The 27,495-nt window shown below is 56.2% G+C and overlaps 1 protein-coding gene across 4 annotated transcripts in view; it reads left to right on the forward strand.

Annotated features, from left to right (window-relative positions):
* The window catches only part of LRP1 (LDL receptor related protein 1), an 82,247-nt gene that overhangs the window by 7,085 nt on the left and 47,667 nt on the right, over window positions 1–27,495 (forward strand). For 2 of the 4 annotated variants that reach the window (XM_033083158.2, XM_033083159.2), the window contains exons 2-6: window positions 8,349–8,471; window positions 12,226–12,363; window positions 13,823–13,942; window positions 14,858–14,986; window positions 15,122–15,385. In XM_033083158.2, the coding sequence (XP_032939049.1) occupies window positions 8,349–8,471; window positions 12,226–12,363; window positions 13,823–13,942; window positions 14,858–14,986; window positions 15,122–15,385 (774 nt within the window). Of the gene's footprint in view, window positions 1–1,029; window positions 1,121–8,348; window positions 8,472–12,225; window positions 12,364–13,822; window positions 13,943–14,857; window positions 14,987–15,121; window positions 15,386–27,495 lie in introns of those variants that run through there. The other 2 variants (XM_033083160.2, XM_042780078.1) reach the window with 2 other exon arrangements.

The following is a 27,495-nucleotide window of genomic DNA, read 5'->3' on the forward strand; positions in this document are numbered from 1 at the left end:
CAGCTGCCACCTGGAAGTCGTGCAGGACCTGCTTTTCCAGGATGTGCTGTCAGGGAATCCCAAATCTTTGCCCTCACCAGCAGCACGTGCTCACTGTGCTGGGGAGGCACTGGGTGGCTGGAGCAGTGTCATGGGCTGGTTGGGCTTGGTTTTGGGGGCTGAGATGGGAATTGGTGACAGCCAAAAACTGTGGCAGGAGCAGGGCAGGGCCATGACGTTGTTAGGGGTTGTTATCCCTGGAGAGACCTTGAAGTCCCAGGAGGTTGTGCCGTGTGATGGTGGCTCTGTGACCTTGTGCTCCCCAGAGCTGGGGGATGATCTGACGTCCCTCAGGGTACTCAGGTCCCCAGAGGGACATCAGGAGGTGACCTGGAGGCTTGGAACAGGTCTCTATGTCCTCATGCCTGTCTTGCTGCTCTCCAGCTTCTCAGAGCATCCAGCATCTCCTGGGGGGTGACAATACCCACCCTAGCTGGGGTGGGACCCCCTTGAGCCCTCCAGTGAGGACCCACAGGTGTGGCCACCCCAAGGATCCCAAATCCCAGCTGGCTCATCCCTGGCTGTGTTCACATGGGCAGGTGGAGCCGAATCCAGAGCAACTCCCCGCGCGGCCGCGCTGCTCGGGAATAAAAGTCCCTTTATGCCGGAATAATTAGTGTACTCAGAGCATGCTAATTATTCTAGGATAAAAGTGACTTTTATTCCAGCAGAGTGTCCTCTCAAAGGGCCCTTTCTGCCCGCTCCCGGGGCACAATAGCTGCTCTGCTCCGTTTCCCCATCCCAGACAAAGTCCTTATTTGCGGAGGCAGCGAAATTGAGTTGACTAATGAATTAAGGCCAATGGTTCTGGCCGGGCTCCAGCCCTTTGAAAGCCTTGGCGAGCTGATGCCCGGCCCGGCGGGAGGAAGCACGGACCCTCCTGCCCCTCCAGCCTCCCCTCCCCTCCCTCCCCTCCCTCCCAGCTGCCGGGATGAAATGCCTATTAATCTATCCTGTGGAATTGCTTTATTCCCAGCGCAGGCAGAGCTCTGGAGGGAGCGTTATCAGCTCCAGCCACAGGCCATAAATAACCACGGCGGTGCAGAGCGCCGGATCCTGTTTGGGTTCCCAACTGCCCAGGGTATAAACATCCCTCTCCTATTGCCGGGATGGATACAGGGAATAAAGGCTGGGCAGGTAGGGGAGGTGGGGGGGCTCTGCAGGCCCGCTGTCCCCTCCCAGCCCTGCTTTGAGGAAGGAAAAAAGGGAAACGGGGCACCCTGGCAGGGATGGCCACAGGCCAGGGCTGCCTGCAGCTCATCCAACTGCACCCAGAGGACTTAAGCCCTTTTCTCCTGGCTGCAAATGCTTTTTTCTTTTTTCCTTTTCCTTTTTTCCTTCCCGCCTGCCTCCCCCCCGGTCTTTTTTTTTTTTTTTTTTTCCATTTAAATTGCAGATAAGCTGCCAAAAGAAAGATACCAAAAAAGCAGGATTCTCCCTTGAATCCCCCTCGGCTGCTGGGCTGGAGCTGCCCCTCCTGCCCCTCCCCACCACAGTCTGGATGATCCAGCTATTTTTTTTTTTTTTCTTTTATTATTATTATTATCCCCAGTTCTGGCAATGCCGGAGCTTTCGTTTCATCTGGCTCCATCTCCTGCCATTTTTCAGCTCGTTCTGCTGCGGACTCTCCGTGGGGCTGGAGGCGGGAGGGGACGCGGGGGATCGCGCTCCGGCACGGCTCTCCTGGCTCCTGAATTTGGTTTAAAATGCAAATCTTTCCTTTATTCCCCTTTTTTTTTTTTTTTTTTTTTTTTATTTTTAATGGATTTCATCTGAAGGCGGCGGAGCTGCTGGAGCCTGGGGAGGGGAAGGGGGAGCGCATTCCTCGCAGATTTCCTGGTGCGTGTTCACATGGAAATCGTCTCCCCCCGGATGCGTTTGAAGTCAGGTGACGGAGCTGCGGGATGGACGCAGCCCTGGGAGCCGCAATATGATTTTATCCCCCTTCCCCCTCCACGGGGATGCTGTGGGCAGCTCCTGCCTCCATCTCCTGCCTCCCCTGGGATGTGCTCGCCCGTCCATCCTCATCCTCTTCTCCTTCCCTCCATCCTCCTCCTCCTCCTCTCCGTCCCCCCCATCCTCGCTCTGCTCCTTTGTCTGGGTTTGGAGGCAGGTCCTGCTGCTGAGAATCGCATCCCAGTGCTGGGGACCCTGAAGTTGTCACCTCTCCCTGGAATGAGCTGGGTGTGACCCCAGAGGGGACACTGAGATGGCATCTCCCAGTCCCTGGGGTACCCAGGCATCCAGTGGCTCCCAATCCATGTCCCACGGGCAGGGATGGGTGTCCCTTGTCATGGATGGGCAATAATGTCCCCAGAGGGGACACTGAGATGGCATCTCCCAGTCCCTGGGGTACCCAGGGATCCAGTGGCTCCCAATCCATGTCCCACGGGCAGGGATGGGTGTCCCTTGTCACGGATGGGAGAATGTGTGGAACACGACCAGTGGGATGTGCTGGTGTGATCTGGGGATGGATGAGCAGAGGGTGCTGGCCCTGTCCTGCCTGTCCCTCTGGGATGTGACAGGGGGGTGACAGCCCTGCCTGTACCCCAGGGTGGCTCTGGGGGCAGGTGGGATCTTCCAGCTGCTTCCCACCAGCATCATCCCTGATCAGGGCTGGGAACATGGGTAGAAACCAGGGATGGAAAACCAGAGAAACACCGGAATGCTGGGGCTGAGGCAATATCCGGGTTTGGTTTTGGTTGGATTTGTTGTTGTCTCCTTGGGGATTCCAAAAAGGGAGATAATCAGAGTGAACCCTGTCTGAACATCCATCCAGAGCCTGTCCCAGAAATGACACAGTGCTACCATTCCAACACCTCTGGCACAGCAGAACCAGGCTTCCCTTCTCCAAAAAATCTTTTATTTTTTTTCTTTAAAGAAGGTGAATACCTCATGATTCCAATGCCATAGTCTGACTTGAAGGGAAAAGGGAAAAACCATATTTTAAAGTCAATATTTACTTAGCAATCGGCCGTCCCCCTCCCCCAGCCCGGCCGCATACCTGCGGCTGCTCCGGCGGGAATGGCCACGAGCCCTGTCGGTCCTGGAAGCTCTGGAGCAGGGATCTGGTTTGAATCTTCCTCCTTCAGAGGGGGCCGGATGGAAGAATTGCAAAAATGCATTTGAACTGTTTTTGGGATGGTGTGTTTAAATGCAAAACAAACAGCTGAGCTTTCCTTTCCCTTTCCCCCCCTGGAAAAATGTGCCTCAAACCTGAGGGTTTGGTATTTTAAATGTCTCTATTATCCAGTTCAGCTTTGGGAGCCGGAAAATTTACTGGATTTGGGGTTTGAGGATCAGCCTCGAGGCCCAGCCCAGGGCTCCAGGCTTTCCCAGCGCCTGTCCTGAGGCTGCAGAGAAACTCCAGGACACTGCAAGTTCTGAAAACACAAAAAAAGGAACAAATCCTGTTTTTTTCTCTGTAGTTTGAGAACAAAGCATGGAAGATGTAGGGGAGAGAAACGAAGCCTCAGGTGGCTGATGTGGTTTTGGTGGATTTTGTGTGTTGGATGTGGTTGAGGTTGTGCCGTGGGTGACTCGGAGGTGTCACAGATTCCACGCTGGCACTTGGGGGGTCCCTTGGGGGCCGTGAGTTTGGGTCTGACTGGGAAGATTTGCCATGAATTTCAGCCTTGATCCACAGGGAAGGAGGAAGAGGAGGAAGAAGAGAAATGTTGGGATGAAGATGCTCTGCCAAATAAAGGCCAAAATCGCCCCAAACACAACACCCTGCTCTGTTTTGGGGGTGCTGTGGCCGTGTGAGGTGGGGATGGAGACCTGGAGGAGCACAGAGTGGGAATATTTCCCTCTGGAGTGGGTTTGTTCCCTCCCTTTTGTGCTCCCTTCTCCCCCAGAACATCTGGTTTGCGAATCGCGCCCGTCCCAGCCCGTATTTATGGCCAGCGCCGTTTCCTGGCCGGACGCCTCCTCCCGAGGAGAGGAGGAGGAGCTGGGCTGAGGAGGAAGCAGAGCAGGAGCTCCTTCTTATTTTTGTGCTTTGCTTCCAGTCTGAGCAGGTTTTTATGTCCTCCTCATCCCTGTGCTGAAGGTCACACACGACCTTTGCTCCAGGATCTGCTTCTCCACCTCTCCAACAGCCCTGGTTTGGTGTCCAGTTCTTGTTTTAGGCAAAAAAAAAATCGGATTTTTTTTGGTGTTTGTGTTTGCCAATCCCTTTCCCAACCCACCATGCTCCAACAAAGCTTCCAGCTGTCCATGAAATTCTGGTGTCAGGCTCTTGGTTGCCTTCTCACCTGAGGAGATGCTGTTCCCACCCTGTCCTGGAGAGCAATCCCATTTTTTGCACCCAAATGGCTTTTTTTGGACATTTTGTTTGGACCACTTTGGTTTTGGATAATTTTTTAATTTAGGCCTTTTAGTTTTTTGGGCCTTTCTGTTATTCCAACCTTCCAGGGGACTATTTTTTTAGAGGGTCCTTTTTTTGACCTTTTTAAACCCTGTTTTTAGGGGGCCCTTTTCTAGGGGTAGGGCTTTTTCTTGGGGTAGGGCTTTTTTTTTTGGGTAGGGCTTTTTTGGGGGGCAGGGCCTTTTTTTGAGGTAGTGCCTTTTTTTGGGCACCTCTTTTTTTTTGTACCTTTTTAAGAACCCTTTTCTTGTGTTCCTTTTTTGAGGCCCTTTTATCCCACCACTTTTCAGATCCCTTTTTTTTTCCCTTTTTACCACATTTTACCACCCTTTCCCCCCACCCATTTTTTCTACTTCTGCACCCTCCTTCGGATTGTTTTTTCCCCTTGCTGTCCCCCCATCTTTCATCTATTTTGACAAATTTCTGCTGTGTTTTTAGCGCGGTTTTGTCCCCTTTTGAATCTGCTTTTGAGCCGGGGTCTCTCCTGTGGCTGCCAAGGCAGGGACGTGTCCCTGCAGCTGCCCTGGCCCCGCTCTGAGCCGCCCATTGTGCGCTGATGAAGGCTCCTTTATTCCCGATCCTGGAGCTGCAGCTCCGCTGCCATCACTGGGCTGGGGAAGGGAATTTGGCTCCGTGCAAGGGATGGAGAACAGAGACACCTTCTCTGATTGTCCACCTGGCACTGAGGGTGTTGGATGGGGATGTGTGGGGTTTGTGAGGAAGCTGAGGAGTGGTCGCCTCTCATCCTCTCCCTGCCCTGAGCTGCTCTTGCCGTGGCTGGGAATGATGGAAGGGATTGGTTTGGGATGCTCTGTGGTGGTGAGGAGCTCTCTGGCATCCCACATGTTCCTGGGAAACCAGGAGCTTGTTTTGCACTGGAGACTCCAATCTCCAAATGCTTCAGTCCTGGAGCTGGGATGCTCAAAGGAGTCATCACTCAGCATCTCTGTGCTGCATTCCCAGCTCCAAGACCAAAGCATTCGAAGGTTGGCGTCTCCAGTGCAAAACAAGCTCCTGGTTTCCCATCCCACACACTGGTTGGGAATGAGTTCCCAGGGATTTGCCCTCCTGCAGCTCTGCCTGCTCTCTGGGAAGTGAAACCTGTGGGTCACGCTGTGGCTGCTGGAGACCTGGGAGGATGAGGAGGAGCAGGAAATCCCAGGGAATGTCAGTTCTTTGCTGTGGTTTTCTTAATGAATCCTGCCTTGGATGTGCCTGTGGCTGGGAGATGGAGGCGTCAGCTCTGCTGGGAAGAGGGGGTGGAAGAGCTGGATTTGGAGCAGAGCTGGACCAGGAGGATCCTGTCCCTGAGTTTGGTGGGAGGAAGGGGACAGGCTCGGGCTGGGAAGGTGGAGGGGAAGGACAGGGATGCTCCATCCATTTTAATCTGTCCAGTCTCCATCTTGGCTGTGCTGAGCTCCTGCTGTGGTGCAGAGCAGCAGCTCCCACACTGCTGGTGAGCAGGGAAGGAAGGAAGGGAGGGAAGGAGAGAGGGAAGGAAGGAAAGCAGGGAAGGGAAGGAAAGGAGGGAGGGAAGGAATGGAGGGAAGGAAGGGAGCAGGGAAGGGAGGAAAGCAGGGAAGGAAAGGAGGGATGGATGGAAGGAAGGGAGTAGGGAAAGGAGGCAGGGAAGGAAGGGAGGGAAGGAAGGAAAGCAGGGAAGGAAGGAAAGGAGGGAGGGAAGGAAGGGAGCAGGGAAGGAAGGAAAGGAGGGAAGGGAGTCAAGGAAAGGAAGAAAGGGAGGCAGGGAAGGAAGGAAGGGAGCAGGGAAGGAAGGAAAGGAGGGAGGGAAGGAAGGGAGCAGGGAAGGAAGGAAAGGAGTAGGGAAGGAAGGAAGCAGGGAAGGGAGTCAAGGAAAGGAAGAAAGGGAGGCAGGGAAGGAAGGAAGGGAGCAGGGAAGGAAGGGAACAGGGAAGAGAGTCAAGGAAAGGAAGAAAGGGAGGCAGGGAAGGAAGAGAGTCAAGGAAAGAAGGAAGGGAGCAGGGAAGGAAGGGAGAAGGGAAGGAAGGGAGCAGGGAAGGGAGTCAAGGAAAGAAGGAAGCAGGGAAAGGAGGCAGGAAAGGAAGAAAGGGAGGCAGGGAAGGAAGAGAGTCAAGGAAAGAAGGAAGGGAGCAGGGAAGGAAGGGAGCAGAGAAGGAAGGGAACAGGGAAGAGAGTCAAGGAAAGAAGGAAGCAGGGAAAGGAGGCAGGGAAGGAAGAAAGAGAGGCAGGGAAGGAAGAGAGGCAGGGAAGAAAGGCAGGGAGGCAGGGAAGGAAGTGAAGCAGGTTGGCAGGAGGATCTCTTCCATCAGACCAAACAGCAGCAGGCAAAGCCCTGTGCAGCCCGAAGAGTAATCAGGGTTGAGAAAGGGTGGGAAGAAACTTCAGGGATGGGGTTGGGATTAGGGACAGCATCATCCCCTCGCAACCTCCCTTGCTGTGGAGCAGCCCCAAGGCAGGAGGAGGATGCAGACACAGAGACCCCCTCCCTTTCCCGAGCTGAGCAGGAAGTGAAGTGGATCCTGGGAGCGGGGAATTTGGCAGGAGAGCAGGGATGCCACGAGATGAATGTTTTGGGAGTTGCGTGTGTGGCTGCCTTTGCTTGAGCAAGGGCTCACGGTTGTGTTGGGTTTGCAAGAGCTCCGGCCACCCCCAGGGCTGGGGCTGGGTAGTAACCCCCCCATGGCTGTGACCCCCCCATGGCTGTAACCCCCACTTCAGTGACCCCCATTTCAGTAATCCCCATTTCAGTGACGCCCCCCCATTTCAATTACTCCCCCATTTCAATGACTCCCCCATTTCAATGACTCCCCCATTTCAGTGACCCCCTCGTGGCTGTGACCCCCCCATGGCTGTGACCCCCATTTCAGTGACCCCCCCATTTCAGTGACCCCCCCCATTTCAGTCACCCCCATTTCAGTCACCCCCTGTTTCAGTGACCCCCCCATTGCCCCCCCACCATGTTTGGGGCCTGTAGTGACCCCCCATTTCAGTGACCCTGATTTCAGTGACCCCCTCATTTCAATGACCCTCCCATTTCAGTGACTCCCCCATTTCAGTGACTCCCTATTTCAGCGACTCCCCCATTTAAGTAGTCCCCATTTCAGTGCCTGTCCTCATTTCAATGACTCCCCCATTTCAGTGACCTCCCCCATTTCAGTGACCCTCCTCATTTCAGTGACCCCCATTTCAGTAATCCCCATTTCAGTGACCTCCCCCATTTCAGTGACCCTCCTCATTTCAGTGACCCCCATTTCAGTAATCCCCATTTCAGTGACTCCCCCATTTCAGTAATCTCCATCTCAGTGACCCCCCCATTTCAGTGCCTCCCCCATTTCAGTGACTCTCCCATCTCAGTGACCCCCCAAGGCATGGGCAGGATGCTCTTCCCAGCCTTTCTCCCTCCCCACACTCTGGATTTTGGCTTTTCCTGCTGATTTTCACTGTCCATTTTCCCTCCCTGTGTGTCTGGTGAGGGATGTGGGGTCACCCTTCCCTGGGCTGGACATGGGATGGATGGATCCCCATCCTGCTGTTGTCCTCATGATTTAAAAAAACATTACTTTTTAATTTGTTCTCATTTGGGTTTTCTTGTTTTTTTCCCTGTTTTTCTCTTGCCTAGCTCAGAAAACGAAGCGCCTCTGGCTCCCAGGAGCTAATTCATCCAAGTTAAATGATCTTTAAAATCTGTGAGCGCATCACAGTGCTCGACTCCTGTTTTCTCCCGGTGTAATTAATGCTCCAGTTTAAATTTCCTCCTTTCCTTAGGGGCAGGCTTGATGGATCCGGTGCCGGGCTCAAACTTCTGCCAAGCCATAGGAAAGAAATCATCCCCCCCCCCCAAAAAAAAACCCCCAAACCAATCTCGCCCTTTAATTGAAATTTGATTTTTCTTTTGAAACAACTTGTCCTTGGGAAGAAACTGATGTTGTTTATTATCATTATTTCTTTTCTCATCCAGCACCGAAGACTTGTAGCCCCAAACAGTTTGCATGCAAAGATCAGATTACGTGCATATCTAAGGGCTGGCGCTGTGACGGGGAGAAGGATTGTCCGGATGGCTCGGATGAATCTCCCGAGATATGTATGTATGCTTTTCCTTCCTAATCCTCTTCCTCTGGGTTTGCTCCATCTCTCCATGGGTGTTCCAGAGCAGCAACGTTCTACCTCAGTTCTCCTCACAGCCCTTTGGGGTGGGGGGTGTCCATTCCGTCCGTCCATCCATCCATCCATGAATCCGTCCATGGTTCCAAACCAACCCAATCACTCATCTGTGTTTGTTTCCACCAAAATGGATGTGCACCAGGAAGGAAGAGTCAGCAACAGTGTCACCCTGTCCTCAGCACCTCGGCATTCCTGGGTGTGGGGAGTGAGGGGAGGAGGTCTCTGAGAGTTCCAGGGAGCAGCTGGAAAGGTGACATCGCTGTCCCAGATGTGTTTTGGGATTAGGATGCTGGTTTGAGCTTGTGGAGCCACTTGGGACACTGCTCTGGAGGTGCTCCTGCCTCAGATGGGGTGGTAGAGTCACCCTGGAAGGACATAGAGAATTGGGATGGGTTAGGTGAGGTGTAGGGATGGGAGCTGTGGTGACACCAGGGATGGTGGCTGTGCCAGTCCCACTGTGCCAGGAGCTCTGCTCTGGCTGGCCTGGAGCAAGAACCACCTGTCCCCATGTCCCAGGACTCCAGACCACCACAGGGCCCAGCAGAATCTCCTGGTCCCCTGTCCCAGCTCTCCCTCCCAGATTCCCACTTCACGCTGCGCTTGGCAGAACCTTCTCCTCCAGAGCAGTTTCTGGTTCGGCTCCGGGTTTGTTTATTCCTTAAGGCAAAATGATGCAACGGCCCCTCCGTGGGAGGGATGGGGGGCTGGGATGGGCTGGCTGGCTCCAGTCAATCAGCAGCCCTGGAAAATTACAGCAGGAGGGCTTGGAGGCTGGAAGAAATCCGTCCTGATTGGCATGTTCCGCTTGCTGTGTGCATCCGTGCTCGATTCCGCGTGCGCAGGTGACCGGAGCAGGGACCCCTTGGATGCTCTTCCCACCTTCTTCATCTCTCTTCCTTGGGGCTGGTGAGGGGGCCTGGTGCCAGGAGCAGCCTCTGGTACTGTGGATGCACCTCTGTGTGGAGGTCATGGATGTTGGAAGACTCTTGGTTTGGTCCGAACCCTCTGAGGGTTCATCCCTGGAGGACACGGGACCCCCACTGCCCCTGTGCCCCTCGGAACACGCTTGGCACTCCCAGGACAGGGAGTTGGGAGCCTCTGTGAGACACAGAGCAAAGCCTGGCATCTCCTCTCTCCTCACCACCATGTGTGGCACTGAGTCCATGTGTTTCCATCACCACCACAACCCCCAAACTTTGGAATCTCTCAGTTCTTCGAGAGCAATTCCCTCCCCAGCTGATTTCTGCGCACCTGGAGGGGCTCTGCCCATCTCCCCCCATTCCCACTTTGCACCCCTAGACCCTGGAGGGGAGTTAGGGTGATGCTGTGCCCCCCAAGGACATGGAGATTGGGGTTCCAGGGCACACCTGTGCCGTTGCCATGGGCCAGGGGATGAGTGGAGCCTCCCTCCTGCTCCTGCCCAGGCTCGTTCCTGACCTGTCAGCACGGGCCCCCGCTATCTCCGGGATTGCCAGGCCGGCTTTTCTCACGCCACTCTGGCACCGGGGCTTCCAGCAGCCTCTCATCCCCCTTATCTCTCTGGCAGGGGGAGAATGACTTTTATTACTCTCATTTAATCTGTGTTTGAGCTGGGCTGCCGAGGCTGCCGCGTCCTTTGGTGCTGCGGCGTTTGCGTGGCGCTGACGTTCTCCTGGAGCCTCCTGAAATGCTGTCGGGCACGTGCCAGCTTTTCCTCTCTAGGGAATCCTTTGAAGTATTCCCTGGCTTTGCTCAGGTGTTCTCTTCCTGTCCCCAGTGCTGCTGATTTGGTGTGAGTGGCTCGCACACGATTCTTGCAGAGTTTTTTGCTCCATGGAGCTTTCCTGAGAGGAAAACACTTGGACAAGAGCCTCCATCCTGTTGGAGATCAAGGAGCCCTCGGATCCCTCATCTTGCTGTGCTGGATCTGCTGTTGGCACGGTCCTGATGAGTTCAGAAGTGACCCAGAGGCAGCACCAGGACCCTCAGTGCTGCCACCCATGTCCATCCTGACAGGACAAGCGGGACCATCCCACCCCAGCTCCTCCAGCCTCTTCCCTCATTGTATTCCTCCCATCTGCATCTCCCTGGGCTGTTGCCAAATCAACTGCAGGAGGAAGAATTGCTTTTCTTCTATCCTTTTTTTTTTTCTGAGTGGTTTTTCGAGGTTAAACATTCCTATCTAATTCGGCTCCTTGGGGTGTACCACAAGCTTGTCACATGTAATAAATTGGCTCATTTATTAGCGCCAACACGGTCAAAAGCAAACAAAGTGGCTTGTGGATTAATCCTGCCCTGTTTGGGATAAGTGGTTTGATCCAGGCTCTTTGCAGGGAATAATGGACGCGGCAGAGCAGCTCTGACTGATGAATTGGGTGCTTCACTTCAGCCCCTCCGTTCTCCTGGTCCATATATTGACGTTACTTAATTAACCCATAATTCGCAATTACAGGGAACCCACCTTCTGCAAAAAATAAATCTCTGCAGTGGCAGCTGGTAAAAAATTCTCCCAGGAATCATCTGCTGGGTGCTCTGGGGCTGGGAAAGCTCAAATCCCTGCTGGCTGTGACAGAGCCTGAGCATCCTGGAGGATCCCATCACCCCAGTGCCCCCAGTCAGCTCACTGGGATATGTTTGAGACTCAAGGGAGTGATCTGGTATCTGGAACTTGTTGGATTCCTGCTTTTCAGGCATCTTTTGAGCAGAAATGGGGGTCACTGCCCAGGATGGACAGAGGAAGTTTTGGCTGGGATGGATTGAGGATCTTGCTTGGTGTGGGGCTCCTGTGCTCAAGGAGGGGGGGTTGTCACAACCCCTGGGCTTTGTGGTCCCCTTCCCACAGCTCCATGTGATTCCAAGAGCTTTTATCCCCTCCTGGGAGCCCAAGGGTCACGGTGGGATCACATCCAGTGTCCGTCAGAGCTGCCTGGAGCTGTGTGGGGTGAGGATGTACCGGCACACAGAGCTCTGTGTGTGATGTAACACTCCTCTCCAAGGAGAGCTGGAGCTTATTTAGGGCAAACTCCGCTGTTGGAGGCTCTGGTGAAGGTGACTGGGCTAAAATGGGACTGTGCCTGGACACGGTGTGTGCTGTGCCCTTCTCTCTGCTCAGTGGGGGCCTGGGGGGATCCACAGAGCTATTTCTGCCAGCCCTGCTGAGGGGAGGGTGAGGCATGAACAACCCCTGGAAAATGGGATTTTAGTGTTTTGGATTTTAGTGTTTTGGAGGGTGAGGCATGAACAGCCCCTGGAAAATGGGATTTTAGTGTTTTGGCTGGGCAGAGATGTCTTGGTAGCTGTGTGAAACGTGGATTTGGGGCAGGGAGAGGAGGAGACCCCATGGAGGGGGTCAGGGCTGTGCCAGGGTTCGTTGTCACCCCTGCAGCCACCCCCAACCCGGGGTAAAGCCGTGCTGGATGTTGCAGGAGCTTTTCCCGGAGTTTGAGGCCGTTAATGGATTTATGGTGTGTTTGTTGTTTGTCTCCATGCCTTGCTTCTTTTCAGAGGAGCTTAAAAGTAAAGCCTGGCTTCCTTTGTAATTTTTCCAGTTAATAATGGAGATTAAGTCTCCTTGTGCTGGGCTCGGAGGGGCCCCCATGAACCTGCCTGTGCCACGGCCTCGGGACACGGAGGGTGTTGGCACCCGGGGGGTCACGGTCCCTGTGCTGACCCTTGTGCCCTTTGGTGCCCTGCAGGTCCCCAGAGCAAAGTGTCCCGCTGCCAACCCAACGAGCACAACTGCCTGGGCACTGAGCTCTGCATCCACATGAGCAAACTCTGCAATGGGCTCCACGACTGCTTCGACGGCTCCGACGAGGGCCCGCACTGCCGGGGTAGGTTTGGGGGGGCACAAAGTGTCCCCAACAGGGTAGGGTAGGAGTGGTGAGGTCCCTGCTTTCTCCTGGTGAGTGTGAGCCCCACCACGCTCAGCTCAGCACAGTCATAGATCCAGAGATTATCCAGAGCCGCTTGGAAGTGAAATGCCCATCATTCCTGAGCCTGCAGCCATGAAATAGCTGCATTGTCTCCTGGGTTTAAAAGCTCCAGGCCTGGGGTTCTGGTCCAGATAAGAGATACCACTGTGGTTTTTTCCTAATTTTCAGGAGCTTTGTCCCCCCTCCTGGCCTGTCCCCGTGGCTAATCCTGCTGGAAAACTCCCTAAACCAGCGTGCTGCTGTGCAGATTAATCGCTCAGAAACGTGTGTCCTGGCCTGACCCTGCTCTCCAGAGCCTCTGTGCTCCCCAACCCTGCCCTGCCTGGGCTGGGGGGCTCCTGTCCCACTCCACCAAATCCCCCTGACTCCAAAGGGCTCCTTACTCCTCTCCACTGCCTGGATCCCATGGGAGCAGCCCAGGGCAACCCCTGCAGCTGTGCTTGAGCTGAGAAGTAATATTTCAGTAAGAGCTCTCATTACTTAAGTGGGATCTGATTTTTCATGGCCAGGCAGCACGTGAGCCACGTGAGCCGTGTTGGGGCAGCTGCTCAGGGCTTTGGGCACCTGGTGCTCACAGATTTGGGCACCTGGTGCTCGCAGGTTTGGGCACGCTGGGGCCTCCAGCCCTCGGTGGTGCTTGAGCCGGATGCCGAGTCCCCCCTGCCCGTGGCTGGTGCCGCCCCAGGGAGGCATTTCCTGCATTTCCTGGCAGCTGCTTGTGAGTCCCAGCCTGCCACTGCCCCAGGCTTGGGCAGGTGAGCTGTCACCCCGAGCTGTCACCTTGAGCTGTCACCTTGAGCTGTCACCCCAAGTGATCACCCCGAACTGTCACCCTGAGCCATCACCCCAAATTGTCACCCCAACTCCTGTTCCCACTCTGCCTGCTGGACCATTGCCCCTCCATCCTGCTTCCCCAGGGAGTTGGGGACTCTCTGCTGCCCTTGAAGACATCCTGAGGTGCTAATGCCAGTGGAGCCCCTGTGCTGAGCCCCTACATTGTCCCCTCTGAGCACTCCAGGGTTGGACAGGAGAGGAGCTCGGGGCTCTCTGGTGCATCCACATCCTTCAGGATGCCCTGGAGCTGCATCCCCTGCACAAGGGGTGCCAGGTCAGCAGCACTGGGGATGGCAGGGGCTGCTCAGACCCCCCTCCCTGGAGCAGCCTTGTATCCCACATGTCCTCCCTCTGCTGAGGGGCTCAGTCCTCTCCTCTCTGGGGAGGTGGGAGCAGTGTGAAGTCCTCCAGCAAATCCTGGTGGGGTGTCTGGTGGTCCTGCTCACCCAACCCTTGGTCCTTGGTGTCCATCCTGTTCATCCCTGGTGATAATATCTCTCTTCCATCTTCCCTGTCCCCACAGAACAATTGGCCAACTGCTCAGCTCTGGGCTGCCAGCACCACTGTGCACCAACGCTGTCCGGCCCTGTCTGCTACTGCAACCACTCCTTCCAGCTGGCTGAGGACAGGAGGAGCTGCAGAGGTGGGTCTGGGGTGGGCAGAGCCCTCACTCCATGCTGGTGACCCTGGCTCCTTGGGGATGTGGCCAGTGCAGCTGTCCCGCAGTGCTGGGGATGGGATGGGATCCATGGGATGGGGTGGGATGGGATCCATGGGATCCATGGGATGGGATGGGATCCATGGGATGGGACTCCCTCCACTGTGGATGTGGATCCCAAAAGCCTGAGTGAGGAATACTAGGAATAAGGAAAAGGCTTTGTCTTTGTGTATAGAGTCAGGGGTGGTGCATGCTCCTGGTGTCCCTGCCTCAGAGAGGATGGGAAAAACAGGAGAGGGTCACAGCAAGGATTGATGGCATCGGTGTGATGGAAACAAATCTGGAAGTGAGAGATTGTGATGGCTCCATCCCTTTCATGTGGTGGAAGGGCCCATTCCCTGCTCTGGCACAGAGCTCTGGGGGATACATCACTTTCATCTGCCAGAAGAAAGAGCAGCTGAGCTAGGGGTTGGGAGCTGGAGATTAGAGGGATTTGGAATGGGAATGGAGGTGCAGGGCTGGGGGAGGCTCAGTGGGCAGGCAGGGGCTGTCCTGCTGCAGCTGATGCTGGAGCAGGGAACAGGGGCTGCCTGCCTGGTCATGGAAGGTGATTCCTTGGGAGGCCAATAGGAGGGTCCCTTAATTCCTCTGGAGGCTGATGTGAGGGTCCCTTGGATTCCTCAGAGGGTTGATGTGAGGGTCCCTTTGACTCCTCAGAGGGTTGATGTGAGGGTCCCTTGGATTCCTTGGCAGCCTGGTGTGAGGGTCCCTTTGGCTCATGGATCACCCCCTCCTCTCCAGCTCCACCTTGGAGAAAGTGGGGAGCTTCATTCCCTCTCCAGGCAGCAAAGGAGGGTTTTTTCCTGGTCCAAACCTTGCGTTTTTTCTTATTTTTCCCAGACTTTGATGAATGCACCGTGTATGGGACTTGCAGCCAGACATGCAGCAACACAGAGGGCTCCTACACGTGCAGCTGTGTCGAGGGGTATCTCCTGCAGCCAGACAACAGATCCTGCAAAGCCAAGAACGGTGAGAGCTTTGACAGGGGCAGTGCAGTGCTTTGGGACAGCTCTGCAGATCATGACCCTTCCCTGGGCTCTCCCTGGGGTTACAGCCACGGGGTTGAGGTGTGCCCTGACCCCATTGTCCCCTCTTTGCCCCCAGAGCCCGTGGATCGCCCTCCTGTGCTGCTCATTGCCAACTCCCAGAACATTCTGGCCACGTACCTGAGCGGGGCCCCCGTGCCCAACATCACCCCCACCAGCGCCAAGCAGACCACGGCCATGGACTTCAACTACGTGGAGGACACGGTGTGCTGGGTCCACGTGGGTGACAGTGCCTCCCAGACCATCCTCAAGTGTGCCAAGATCCCCAACCTGAAGGGTTTTGTGGAAGAAAGGTCGATCAACATCTCCCTGAGCCTGCACCGTGAGTGCCCGTTCCCCCCGTCCTGCTCCCCCATCCCCAATCCTTTGAGTCTGCTCCAGGCTGTGATGGGTGAAATTGAGGAGGCAGCTTCCCACAGGTCATTCCCTTCCTTTTTATTATTATTTCTATCAAGTTTTGTTGTTTCTTGGTGTGTAGATATGAGGAAAAGGGATACAGGGAGGAGTGCAGCTGCTACCTGTGCAGCAGGTTTTGGGGTGGCAGTTCTTGCTTCCTTTGGTCCCACCCTAAAAAATGACTGAGTCCCACCCCAAAAAGTGACCAAGAACAAACTCCCAGCTCAAAGGTGGCTCTGTGGGTGCCACTGAGTCACAATGTGAGTGACTGGTGGCAGTTTCCTTCTGCTGGTGGCTCCATGGCCAGCACGAGCGTGGTTACAGCTCCGTGTCCTGTTTGAGCTTGCTGGTCCCAGCTCTGCAGTCAGTACAGGAGGGAGAGTTGTTGGTTGGGATTTTGGTGCTTTCTGAGTACAAGGGGGCATCCTTGTGGGCTTCCAGCACCTTCCCTGCCTGCACAGAGCAGTGGGGCTGGTGGGGTCCCCCCATAAGGAAGGAGAGTGGGTGTCACAGCTGGAGAGCTGGGATTTGGGACATCATTTCTGTCACTGGTTTTATCCTCTGATCTGGATACTGGGGGATCTGGGGTTTGCAGTGGGGCTCTGTCAGGTTTTTGCTTCCCTGGTGTCATCCCCTCTGGGGTATCCTTTGCCTCCTGAAATTAGGGAGGATTCCGGGGGGCCTGAAGCAAAAGGAATCCCCTTCCCCCACTCACTGCATGAGCAATGGCTCATCCAGCAAATTGAACTCCTATGAATGGATCTCTGCAAAGGAGTGAAGGTCCTGGGTGGATCTTGGAGCCCAGAGTGATTCTCTGCTGAGGGCAGTGGGGTGTGAGCAGGGATCCTGGGGGTCCTGGGGGTCCTGGGGGTCCTGGGGGTTCTGGGGGTCCTGGGGGTCCTGGGGTCTGCATGTGGCTGGGCTGGGCAGGCTGTGGGCGCTGCTCAGGGTGTGTGTGCACGGTTAATTTAAGCTCACCCTGTGTATTTTTAGGGCAGGGTGTATTTTTAGGGAGAGGCCTCACCCTTTGCTCTCACAGGCGATAATGCGGAGTTGGGCAGGACAGGGCTTGGTTTCCCACTCCCCTCCCAGGATTTAGGGGGGCTCTCTGAGATTTAGGGGATCTCTGTTCTCTGAAGGCTCCCTCAGGGTGAGGCTTGTTCATCAGCACAAAGGAAGTGGAGGAGTGAATTCCCCCAACTCCGAGTCGGGTGCTGGGGGTCAGGATGAACAGATAATGTCACTCTCCAGCAGGACACTGGCGAGACCCATGAATCCAATTAGTGGTTTCCCTCTTTATTTGCTTCTTTATGGCATTATCTGCTCCCAGCAGGAGCGGGGCCTCCCTGGTGCCTGCTGCTAATGGGGCTTGAGCTGGCATCTGATGGGGGGAGATTGATGCTGAGGGGCTGGAAAGCAGCAGCTCCAGCTGCCAGAGGAGGTCTGGGATGCTCGGTGCCACAGCCTGGCTCCCCTGCCTCCCTGTCCTGCTCCCCTCCTGCAGAGATTGCTGTCACTTGTGCTGTGGGAGATGTGTTAAATGAAGGCTGTTAACAGCCCTTGGCACGACCCGCTGTCCTCAGAGCTTTGCTGTTCCCCTGCTCTTTACACTCCCAAAGCTTTTTGCTCTCCGCAGGCTCGGCAGCCGCAGCGCTTCCTGCAGCGCCGTCCCCTCGGCTCCCACCTCGCTGCCCGTGGATATTTGTCACAGGCACTGATTTTCTCAGTTGATCTGAGCTGGCTGGTTCCCTACCCCCAGGTCTTTTTCTGGGGACACACTAAAAATCAGCCTGGTGAATCCTTCCGTCCGTTTCTCTTACAAAAATTCCTGCTTTGTGTTGGAATTGCCATCGATTGGAGTGGGCTGGGGGCGCTCTGGGCACCTCGTGGGGGACATGTGGGGCACGGTGCCAATGGCCAGGACAGGTGGGATGATGTGTCCAGCCTGTCCCCATCTCCCCAGGGACCTTGGAAGTGGCACTGTCCTGCCAGCCCTGGGAGCCCGGTGTCCCTCCGTGCTCACCCCCGTGATGAGGATGAGGCACAAGGGCTCGTCCTTCCTGCCAGCACTGAATTGTAACAAGGGCAGCTTGTCTTATCCTTCCTCCCATCCTGCTGTCCCTCTCCTCCTCTCCGTGTGACAATCCCTCAGTGTTCCTGTCCGGGAGGATCCTGGCAGGCATCATGCTCAAGGACAGAGGCACGTGCCTGTGCTGGGGCTGCTCCCATCCCTTGGAGCATCAGGATGGCACAGGGGGGTTCACTGTGAACCCCCTGTCAGCCCTGAACCGCTCTGGCATGTGACAGGGGGGACAAGGGACAGTTGGGGACCAGGGCAGGGCTGTCACACTCCCCTTGGACCCTCTGTGCTCCGTGGCAGATCCTTGACCTCCGGGGACTTTGTGATCCCGTGGGTTTTCTCAAACAGATTCCAGCCTGCACGTGGTTCCCCAGACAATGTCCTTGTTTGTTTGGAGTTGGGCTTCCAAGGAATTTCAGAGCCAAACAGAGCACTAAAAAATAATAATTAAAATCTGTTGCTGGGCTCTCGTGCTGCTGCTTCCCGTGTCCTGGCTGGAGAATTCTGCCCCCAGAACTCCCCCAGCTCTCCAAGCTTATCCTGCTGGCCTTGTACCCCTATCCTGGGGCTGTCTGTCATCAAGGGATCACATCCTTGAGCAATCCTCATTGCTCAGCCATGGCCCCAGGGCTGGGACAGCGAGGGAAGCAGCTGTGCTGGGGGATTTGTGCCTCCTTCCATTGGATTCATATCCCTGTCCCCTAGAGGTGACACCAGGAGGTGGGAGCACCTCCCTGGAGTGTGCCCAGAGGCCAGGACCATCCTTAGGAGGCCACCTTGAGCTGGCAGCAGCCCAAGACTGTGCAGGTCACCTCTGGGTCTCCACGGTGGCGTTGACAGCGGCGTTAAATCCCCGTGTCCGGTGCGCTGTGATCGGGTGACACTCGGCTCTCAGGGGAAAGCAGGAGGCCTTTGCTTGGACTGTGGAAAAATACTGGGGAACACGTGTCAGAGCCAGAGCACTGGGCTTCTCTGTGGCTCTTGGGGTGGCCTCTCTCTTCCTGACCTCCCCCTTCCCTTCTCAAACTCTTTCACTTTCCTTTTCCCCTTTTCTGTGGCTTTTTGCCTGGTCAGAACCGGGAGCTTGGTGATGCCGGGAATGCGTTGATTGTGCTGGCAGGTGTTGAGCTGGTGCTGCTTCATCCCAGCTCTGCTGCTGCTGCTTCCCAGTCCCAGCATGGCTCCTTCCCAGTCCAGAATGTCTCCATCCCAGTCCCAGCACTGCTTTCCCAGTCCCAGCATGGCTCCTTCCCAGTCCCAGCACTGCTCCATCCCAGTCCAGAACATCTCCATCCCAGTCCCAGCGCTGCTCTCCCAGTCCCAGCCCTGCTCCATCCGAGTCCCAGCCCTGCTCCATCCCAGTCCCAGCCCTGCTCCATCCCAGTCCAACCCTGCTCCTTCCCAGTCCAGCACTGCTCCATCCCAGTCCCAGCCCTGCTCCTTCCCAGTCCCAGCCCTGCTCCATCCCAGTCCAGCCCTGCTCCTTCCCAGTCCCAGCATTGCTCCTTCCCAGTCCAGCACTGCTTTCCCAGTCCAGCCCTGCTCCTTCCCAGTCCCAACTCAGCTCCTTCCCAGTCCAGCCCTACTCCATCCCAGTCCCAGCCCTGCTCCTTCCCAGTCCCAGCCCTGCTCCATCCCAGTCCAGCCCTGCTCGTTCCCAGTCCAGCACTGCTCCATCCCAGTCCCAGCCCTGCTCCTTCCCAGTCCCAGCCCTGCTCCATCCCAGTCCAGCCCTGCTCCATCCCAGTCCCAGCCCTGCTCCATCCCAGTCCAGCCCTGCTCCTTCCCAGTCCCAGCCCTGCTCCTTTCCAGTCCCAGCATTGCTCTCCCACTCCATCATTGCTTTCCCAGTCCAGCCCTGCTCCTTCCCAGTCCCAGTCCTGCTCCTTCCCAGTCCCAACCCTGCTCCTTCCCAGTCCCAGCCCTGCTCCTTTCCAGTCCCAGCATTGCTCTCCCACTCCATCATTGCTTTCCCAGTCCCAGTCCTGCTCCTTCCCAGTCCCAGTCCTGCTCCTTCCCAGTCCCAGCACTGCTTTCCCAGTCCCAGCACTACTTTCCCAGTCTCAGTCCTGCTCCTTCCCAGTCCCAGCCCTGCTCCATCCCAGTCCCAGCCCTGCTCCTTCCCAGTCCCAGCCCTGCTCCATCCCAGTCCCAGCACTGCTCCTTCCCAGTCCAGCCCTGCTCCTTCCCAGTCCCAGCCCTGCTCCTTCCCAGTCCCAGCATTGCTTCTTCCCAGTCCCAGCTCAGCTCCTTCCCAGTCCAGCACTGCTCTCCCAGTCCAGCCCTGCTCCATTCCAGTCCCAGCTCAACTCTTTCCCAGTCCAGCACTGCTCTCCCAGTCCCAGCATTGCTCCTTCCCAGTCCCAGCTCAGCTCCATCCCAGTCCAGCACTGCTCTCCCAGTCCACCCCTGCTCCATCCCAGTCCAGCCCTGCTCCTTCCCAGTCCAGCATTGCTCCTTCCCAGTCCAGCCCTGCTCCATCCCAGTTCCAGCTCAACTCTTTCCCAGTCCAGCACTGCTCTCCCAGTCCCAGCATTGCTCCTTCCCAGTCCCAGCTCAGCTCCTTCCCAGTCCAGCACTGCTTTCCCAGTCCCAGCCCTGCTCCTTTCCAGTCCAGCCCTGCTCCATCCCAGTCCCAGCCCTGCTCCATCCCAGTCCAGCCCTGCTCCATCCCAGTCCCAGCCTGCTCTTTTCCAGTCCCAGCACTGCTCCTTCCCAGTCCCAGCCCTGCTCCTTTGCAGTCCCAGCAGGCAGAAATTCTGCAGCCTGGCAGGATCCATGTGAGACTGCTGGGAAAGAGCAGCGGAGGTGCCGTGATTTATTATTTCTCAGTTTAAGGTTTGTTGTTTTCCTTTCTAAAACAAGCCCCCAGGAAGGGGTTTGAAATATCAGGACATTTGATCCCGAGTGCAGTATAAACCCTAAATGCCGACAATCTGGCCACCATTTAAACACCTTCCTGGGCAGCATCAATCCCGTCCTGCCCGGCTCAGAGGGTGTTTTCATTGACTCCATTTCAGCCCTGTCACTGGGAATGGCCTGTCCCAGTGCCAGCGGGCAGAGGAGCTGTGGGTGCTGGGACAGATTGATTTCAGGGCAGTGTTGCTCTGCAGAGGAATCCAAGTACATTTCTTCCCCCACTTTGCATGGAAAGCTATTTTTCTTCCTTGCTGCCTCATCCTGGCCAAGAAAGAGGCTCCGACGTGAACTCACTTGGCAGGAGAGCGGGATGATTGGTAACTTCATCTCGTGGTTCCTTTCTGTTGGTTTTTTTTGGTTTTTTTTTTTAAACTGTTTATGGCTGTTCTTGTTGCAGCGACGAAGAAAAGCAGGAGCAGGGGGAGAGCTGGGGATGGGAGAGAGCAGGGAATAAATGGGAGCAGAGGATAAATGGGACCAGGGGTTAAATGGGAGCAAGACATGGAGGGGAGAAGGAGATAGGGGAGAGCAGGGAATGGGGAGAACAGGGAATAGGGAGAGCAGGGGATTGGGAAGAGCAGGGAATGGGAAGAGGAGGGAATGAGGGGAACAGGGAATAGGGGGAGCAGGGATTGGGAAGAGCAGGGAATGGGGGGAGCAGGGAATGGGAAGAACAGGGAATAAGGGGAGCAGGGAATAGGGGGAGCAGGGATTGGAGAGAGCAGGGGATGGGGAGAGCAAGGGATGGGGAGAGCAAGGGATGGGGAAAACAGGGAATGAGGAGAGCAGGGAATGAGGGGAGCAGGGAATGGGGGGAGCAGGGGGTGGACAGGGCAGGAAATGAATGGGTGAAGCAGAGAATGAGGGGAGCAGGGAATAGGGGAACAGGGAATGAGGGGAGCAGAGGATGGATGGGAGAAGGGGAGAGAGCAGGGACCAAATGGGAAAGCAGGGATTGAGTGGGAACAGGGGATGAAGGAGAGCAGGAGCTGGAGGGAGCAGGGGATGGGGGAACAGGGGATGGGGGAACAGGGGATGGGGGAACAGGGACTGAGGACCTTGTCTGGAGCTGTGCATTCACACACAACTCATTCACCAACATCATGGTGGTGATTTTAATCGGTCTGTTAACCAAGATCTGACACTCAGGACCCTGCGTGGCTCTGCCCAGCACCTCTGACTGCCCTTAGCTGGTGTTTCCCCTCATAGGGAAGAGAAATAAATTCCCCAGGGGAACTGAGACCCCCCCCTCATAAGGCCATGGTGGCAGGGGTGAGCTGTGAGCTGCATTCCCACATTGCTGGAGACAAAAGAGTGACATGAATGTCCTGAGTCATCAGGATGCTCGTGCCCAGGGATGGGTTTGATTTCACATGGACCGCAGCGTGTCTGTCCCAGCACACGTCTGTCTGTCCCAGCACACATCTGTGTGTCCATCCCACCCTGCCTCGTGCCAGCCTCACTGTGGGAGCCCCTTGGGAGCCTTTCCTGCCCACGCTGGCCCCATTTCTGCTTTCTCATCCCCCCTCCTCCCAGATCACCCCAGTGACAGTCCCGAGTTCCTGTCGAGCCTGTGTCTCTCTCCTCTCACCCAGAAGGAAGCCAAGTGCCCCGTCCCTCCCTCAGCCTCTGTGGAATATTTGTGCCCATGGAATGGTCTCATTAAGGCAGAGTAATTAGCAGTCCCTTGGCTGCCCTCCACGCAGCCCGGAGCTCGTTCCATCCCTGTTCCTGCTCTTCCCACCTCCGGTGCCTCCGCCAGGCTCTGCAGGGACGCTGCGGGGTTGAGCCAGGACATGGGGAGGAGTGAAAGTTTGGGGTGTCCCCACCCTGAGGAGCTGCAGACGGTGTCAGTGAGGGGCTGGAGAGGTGCCAGACACTGCTTGGACACAGCTCCCCTTCAGATGCAGCCATGGTGCTGCTCTGGGGCAGGAGAGGAGGCGAGTTTGGGGTGTCCCCACCCTGGGGAGCTGGGGATGGTGACAGTGAGGGGCTGGAGAGGTGCCAGTGATCCCTTGGACGTGGTTCCCTTTCAGTGCAGTGATGTTGCAATGGGGAGGCACAGAGAGAACATGGACTGGGGGTCAGGGCTCCCAGGAGAAGGGCAGTGCTCCAGCATCCATCCCCAGGCTGGGATGTCCCCTCTGGGGGGGCTGCACAGCCCGGGGGTGCCGTGTCACCCCCGAGGAACGTTTGGCTTGTGCAGGACGGGCGTGAGTGTGCGCAGAGCCCCAGGGATCCATCCCAGCACCGAGTCAGACATCCTGGCCGAGGGCCACCGGCTTCCACCCAGCGGTTCCTCCTCGCAGTGAAACATCTCAGCAGAGAGGGGGGTGAATTTATTTATTTTTGCGCCTGGTTTGCTGAGGGAACGAGGCTGACGTGACGGCCGTGGCCGTGTGTGTGGTGGTGGCCGTCCCCTCTGCCGTCCCCTCTGCCCTGCTGGGACACAAGGACTTGGCTGTTCCTGGGAGCAGGGGGGGTGTGCTGGACCCTCGGGGGCTCGGGGTGTCTGTCCAGCCGTCCGGCGCCCTTCGGGGCAGGAGTTTGTCTTTGTGCTTGTCCTGTTAACATACTTCTAATTAAAGAAAATTGTCCCCAGGAGCAGTGTTTATCCACGGAGCGCGGTGCCGTCACAGAGACGGGCTTGTTCTCCCGGGGAGAGGATGTCTGTGGAGGGAAGAGACAGAAATTCCTCCAGATTATGGTATTATGTAAATGTATCAAACGGATCATTCCCTATAAAAAGGAAAAGTAGGAAACCGATGTATTTGAGCAGCCCTGGGGAGCGCATTCCTGACGAGCCTCCCTTCCTGCGCTGCCGCCGGCGTTTCTGAGCCGGAACATTCGGCAACTTTTCCAAGCTGTTTGTGCGCCCAGGCCGCGTGCCTGGGTGCCTGGGGGGCTCCTGGGGTGGCTGCCCGCCCTCCTGGGTGTCTCACTGGGTGGCAAGTTGGCCACAAGCCCTGCTTGCCCCTGCCTGGAGCAGGAGATGCAGTGTCTGGGATGTCTCCACGGGATGTTTGGGCAGCTCTGTTCTCCCGGCACCTCCTGAGGCACTTGGGGTTTGTGTCAGGGCTGGTTCACCCTGAGGAAGTAAGAACTGGCTGTTGTCATAGCTGTGCATTTATTGGACATCAATATTCTTCATTTTTTTCTTTATTATTCTTTATTTAAAGTCAGTCTATTCTCTGTTCTCTGTCCCGTGTGCTGGGGGAAATCCTCACCAGAATGGGAAGGATTTGGTGTTGGAATTCTGTGCCCAGTGATGTTTCTGGCTGTTTCAAGCACAGCTGGGGCCTCTCCTGCCCACCATCCCTGTCCTGCTGTCCTGGGAGTGCTCCCTTAGGGCTAGCTGGGAAGTGGAGATTCTCCCAGACTTAGAATCATGGAATTATTAAGGTTGGAAAAGCCCTCTAAGACCCTCGATCCAACCATTAACCCAGGTCATTGCTGAAATATGTCCCCAAATGCCACATCCATACATTTCAGGAGGAATTTCTTTATGGAAAGGGTGGTCAGGCATTGGAAGGGGCTGGAGTGCCCATCCCTGGAGGTGTCCAAGGAACAGCTGGACCTGACACTCAGGGCTCTGGCAGGGATCGATCCCAGGTTGGACTCAATGGTCCTGGAGGGTTTTTCCATCCTCAGAGATTCTGTAATTCAGGGATTTTTTACTGTATTGATTCCTGAGCTTGTTGAACCTCTGTGGATCCAGGGGGTTTCTCCTTTTCCTCGCTCAGCCCTGCAGGAGCTGCTGTGTGGCTGCGTCCCCCTCGCAGCTGTCTGGGGACTGTCGAAATCCCTGCTTTAATCCGAGGGAAGATTGTGTGTTTCCTTCCTCCTCCTGTCAGGCCACAATTGATGTGTTTGCAGACTGCACAGCAACTGATTCATGCAGAGCAAAGTTATGTGCTGGGTCAGCAAAGCTCCTTCCCCAAAAAACCCACACAGCCCTGCAGTGCCTCACTGGGAGTGGGGTAAATTGGGTGGCCCAGGTTAAAGGAGGGAGAACCTCGGGCTGCAGCTCCAGGAGGAAATGTGGGGTCTGTGACAAGGAGTTCTTGGAGTGGGACTGTCCCACCTGGAGCTCTGGGGTCCTGGCAGAAGAAGGATGTGGCCATGGAGATGCTCTGAGGGCTGGAGAGTTCTGCCATGGAGCCAGGCTGGGAGAGCTGGGGGTGTTCACCTGGAGCTGAGGAGGCTCCAGGGAGAGCTTAGAGCCTCTTCTGAGCCTGAAGAGGCTTAGAGCCTCTCTTAGGGCCTGAAGAGGCTTCAGGAGAGCTGGAGAGGGACTTGGTACTGTGGTCTGGAGTGACAGGCACAGGGAATGGCTTCCCACTGACACAGAGCAGGGTTAGGTGGGATTTTAGGAAGAAATTCCTCCCTGTGAGGAATGGATTTCACAGAGCAGCTGTGGCTGCCCCATCCCTGGCAGTGTCCAAGGCCAGGCTGGATGGGGTTTGGAACAACCTGGAATATTGGAAGATGTCCCTGCCCATGGCAGGGGGTGGAACTGAGATGATCTTTAAGATCCCTTCTGACCCAAACCATTTTGGAATTCTATGAGAAGGGAAAATCCAAGCACGGTGCGACACGCAGGATTTTGTGGCAGGAACAGCTCGGTGGGGATCACTCAGGCCGTGGCTGGTGTGAAACCAGGAAACATCTGTGCGGGTGGCTTTTGGGGTTTGCAGAAGTTGCAACTTTGATGAAGTTTTTGGTGCTCCCTCATCCTCCATCCTCCCTCCATCTACCTCCCTGAGTGGCGCTGCTGGCCTGGACCCTGTCCCTGGGAGATTTTTTGGCTGCCTGTCCCAGGAAGAGCCTTGGAAAGCCGACATTCCCCGCTCTCTGCCCCCACCAGCTCCCTTCCAAACGCTCTCAAATAAATAAATCTTGGGAAATGAGCTCGGCGTGTCGCAATCGCCCGCAACGCCCCGCCGAGGTTGAGCAAGGAGGAGGAATTGATTCCAGGATGGGAATTGGGGGGGAGAGGCACCCGCGGGGGGCTGCAGGAGGGAGGGGGGTGGTCTCTGCCCTTTGGATTCTCCATTAAAATCTTGTCTGACCCCTTCAGGGCATGAGTTCATCCCTGCTGGTCCCTTCAGACGGGTTCAAGATGTGTTTTCATGGCTGTCACAGCATCCCTGGGCTGTGAGAGGGACACAGGGGGTGACTCTGTGCCCCCCACTCCACCCTCTCCAAAGATTGGGAAGGAGGGGGGTTAAGGATTCTGCAGGCCAATGCCAGGGGTTAAAAATAGATGTTTTCTAAATTAGCTTCCACCAAAAGTTCAAGAGGAAATCCAGGTTTAGCTGAGGCTACACGAAAGAGCTGAAAATAATAATAATAATAACCATGATGATGAAAATAACAATGATGATGATGATGACAATAATAAAAACATAAAAAGTGATTCCTGCAAAGAAGAGGGGAGGATGGTGAGCAGGGAGAGAAAGGAGCAAAGCTGGAAAACAAAAGCCTTTGAGGAGGGTAATGCTTTCCAGCTGCAAAAATACAGCCTGGGAGAGGAGCAAGTGCTTGCGTCACCCCCAGCCCTGCTCGGAGCTGGGGCCCGTCCGGAGACCCCCGGGTGGACCAGGACCCTCTGCTGCCCTGGAGGAGGCGGCTGTGGCAGGATGGGTGTGAGGGGAGCGTGGGGCTGGAAGTCTGTGGCTTGTTTTTGGCTTGGTTTTCCCTTTGGATTCCTCTTTGAGCGTTGGGTTGGACTCAGCTCCTGCTCGCAGGGGTGCTGGTGATGGCTTGGGAACCCCTCGAGGAGGAGAATTTGGGGGTCTGCAGCCCTGGGTGGGGGGCGAGGGCCCCCTGAACCGTTCTGCCAACGCTCCCCATCCGCCCCTGCTTGGATTGCTCCCCCGGTCCTGTGACTCTGACTCAGCCACGCAGGCGCCAGCCAAGACCTGCTTTTTTTGGGGAATTCTTGCACATCCCTTTTGCTGAAGTGTTTTCTCGCCCCGGCAGGGCCCTGCCGCCCCCTCCCCACGTCACAGGGGGGTTTGGGGATGCTGGCTGAGGAGCAGGGGAGGGTGGTGGGTGCTGGTTGTGACAGCAGGACTTTGTCTCAGGGGTGGAACATGGTCCTTGGCACCCCAGTGTACATTTTTAGGTGGTTTTTGCTCATCACAAACCCCTCTTGCCCCAGGAGCTGGGGGGGGGTTCCTGGCTGGAGCAGGAGCCCTGTGCCAGCCCTGGGCAGTGTTGGGAGCCCAGCTCTGGGCTCGGTTTGGGGTTGATGCTCATTCCTTGGCTCGGGCTGTTTCCACTTGTTTTTACGAGCTGCCTCTCGCCGGGTGGTGGCTGCGGGCGCCGTGGCCTCACCCTTCCGGAGGGGGGGTCACTGTGTGACCAGTTGTGTCCCCATCCCCGTCCCCAGGGCCACCAAGGGCTGAGTGAGCTGGTATGGATAGCTCAGGGATGGGGGTTGGGGTTTGTGCCTCCCCAAATCACTGCGTGCTCATCCCGTGGGCTCATCCCAGCCCGAATTGTGGATGGACTCCGAGGCAAACCCCGGCAGCAGGGTGGGTGGGGGCATTGCAAAACCTCCTGGCTTGATTCATGTTTTCCCTCCCGAGCTCCTGCGTTGGTTAATAATTCAGTGGTGTCTGGCCCAGCTCCACTGGGGCTGTCTGGGTCTCACTGACCTTGGGGTTCTGGGGATGTGGGGGTTGCTGTGCCCCTGTCCCTGCTCCTCTGGGGCTCTCTGGGTCTCACTGAGCACAGGGTGCTCAGGCTGAGAGGCTGTTCCTCCCCAGCTGTTCAAGTCCTGTTGGCCTGGGTGGCTGCTCTGCTCTATCCCTGTTCCTCCAAGAATTGTCCAGGTCCCTCTGACCTCAAGGTGTTAGCACTGTGGGACTGTTGTGCCCCATCGCTGGTCCTCCAGAGCTGTCCAGATCCTGCTGGCCTTGGGTTCCTGGGGTTGGGGGGCTGCTGTGCCCCATCCCTGCTCCTCCAGAGCTGTCCAGGTCCTGCTGACCTTGTGGTCCTGGGGATGTGGGGCTGCTGTGTCCCATCCC

Source organism: Catharus ustulatus, chromosome 31 (assembly GCF_009819885.2).
Source record: "Catharus ustulatus isolate bCatUst1 chromosome 31, bCatUst1.pri.v2, whole genome shotgun sequence".
NCBI classification, from domain to species: domain Eukaryota; kingdom Metazoa; phylum Chordata; class Aves; order Passeriformes; family Turdidae; genus Catharus; species Catharus ustulatus.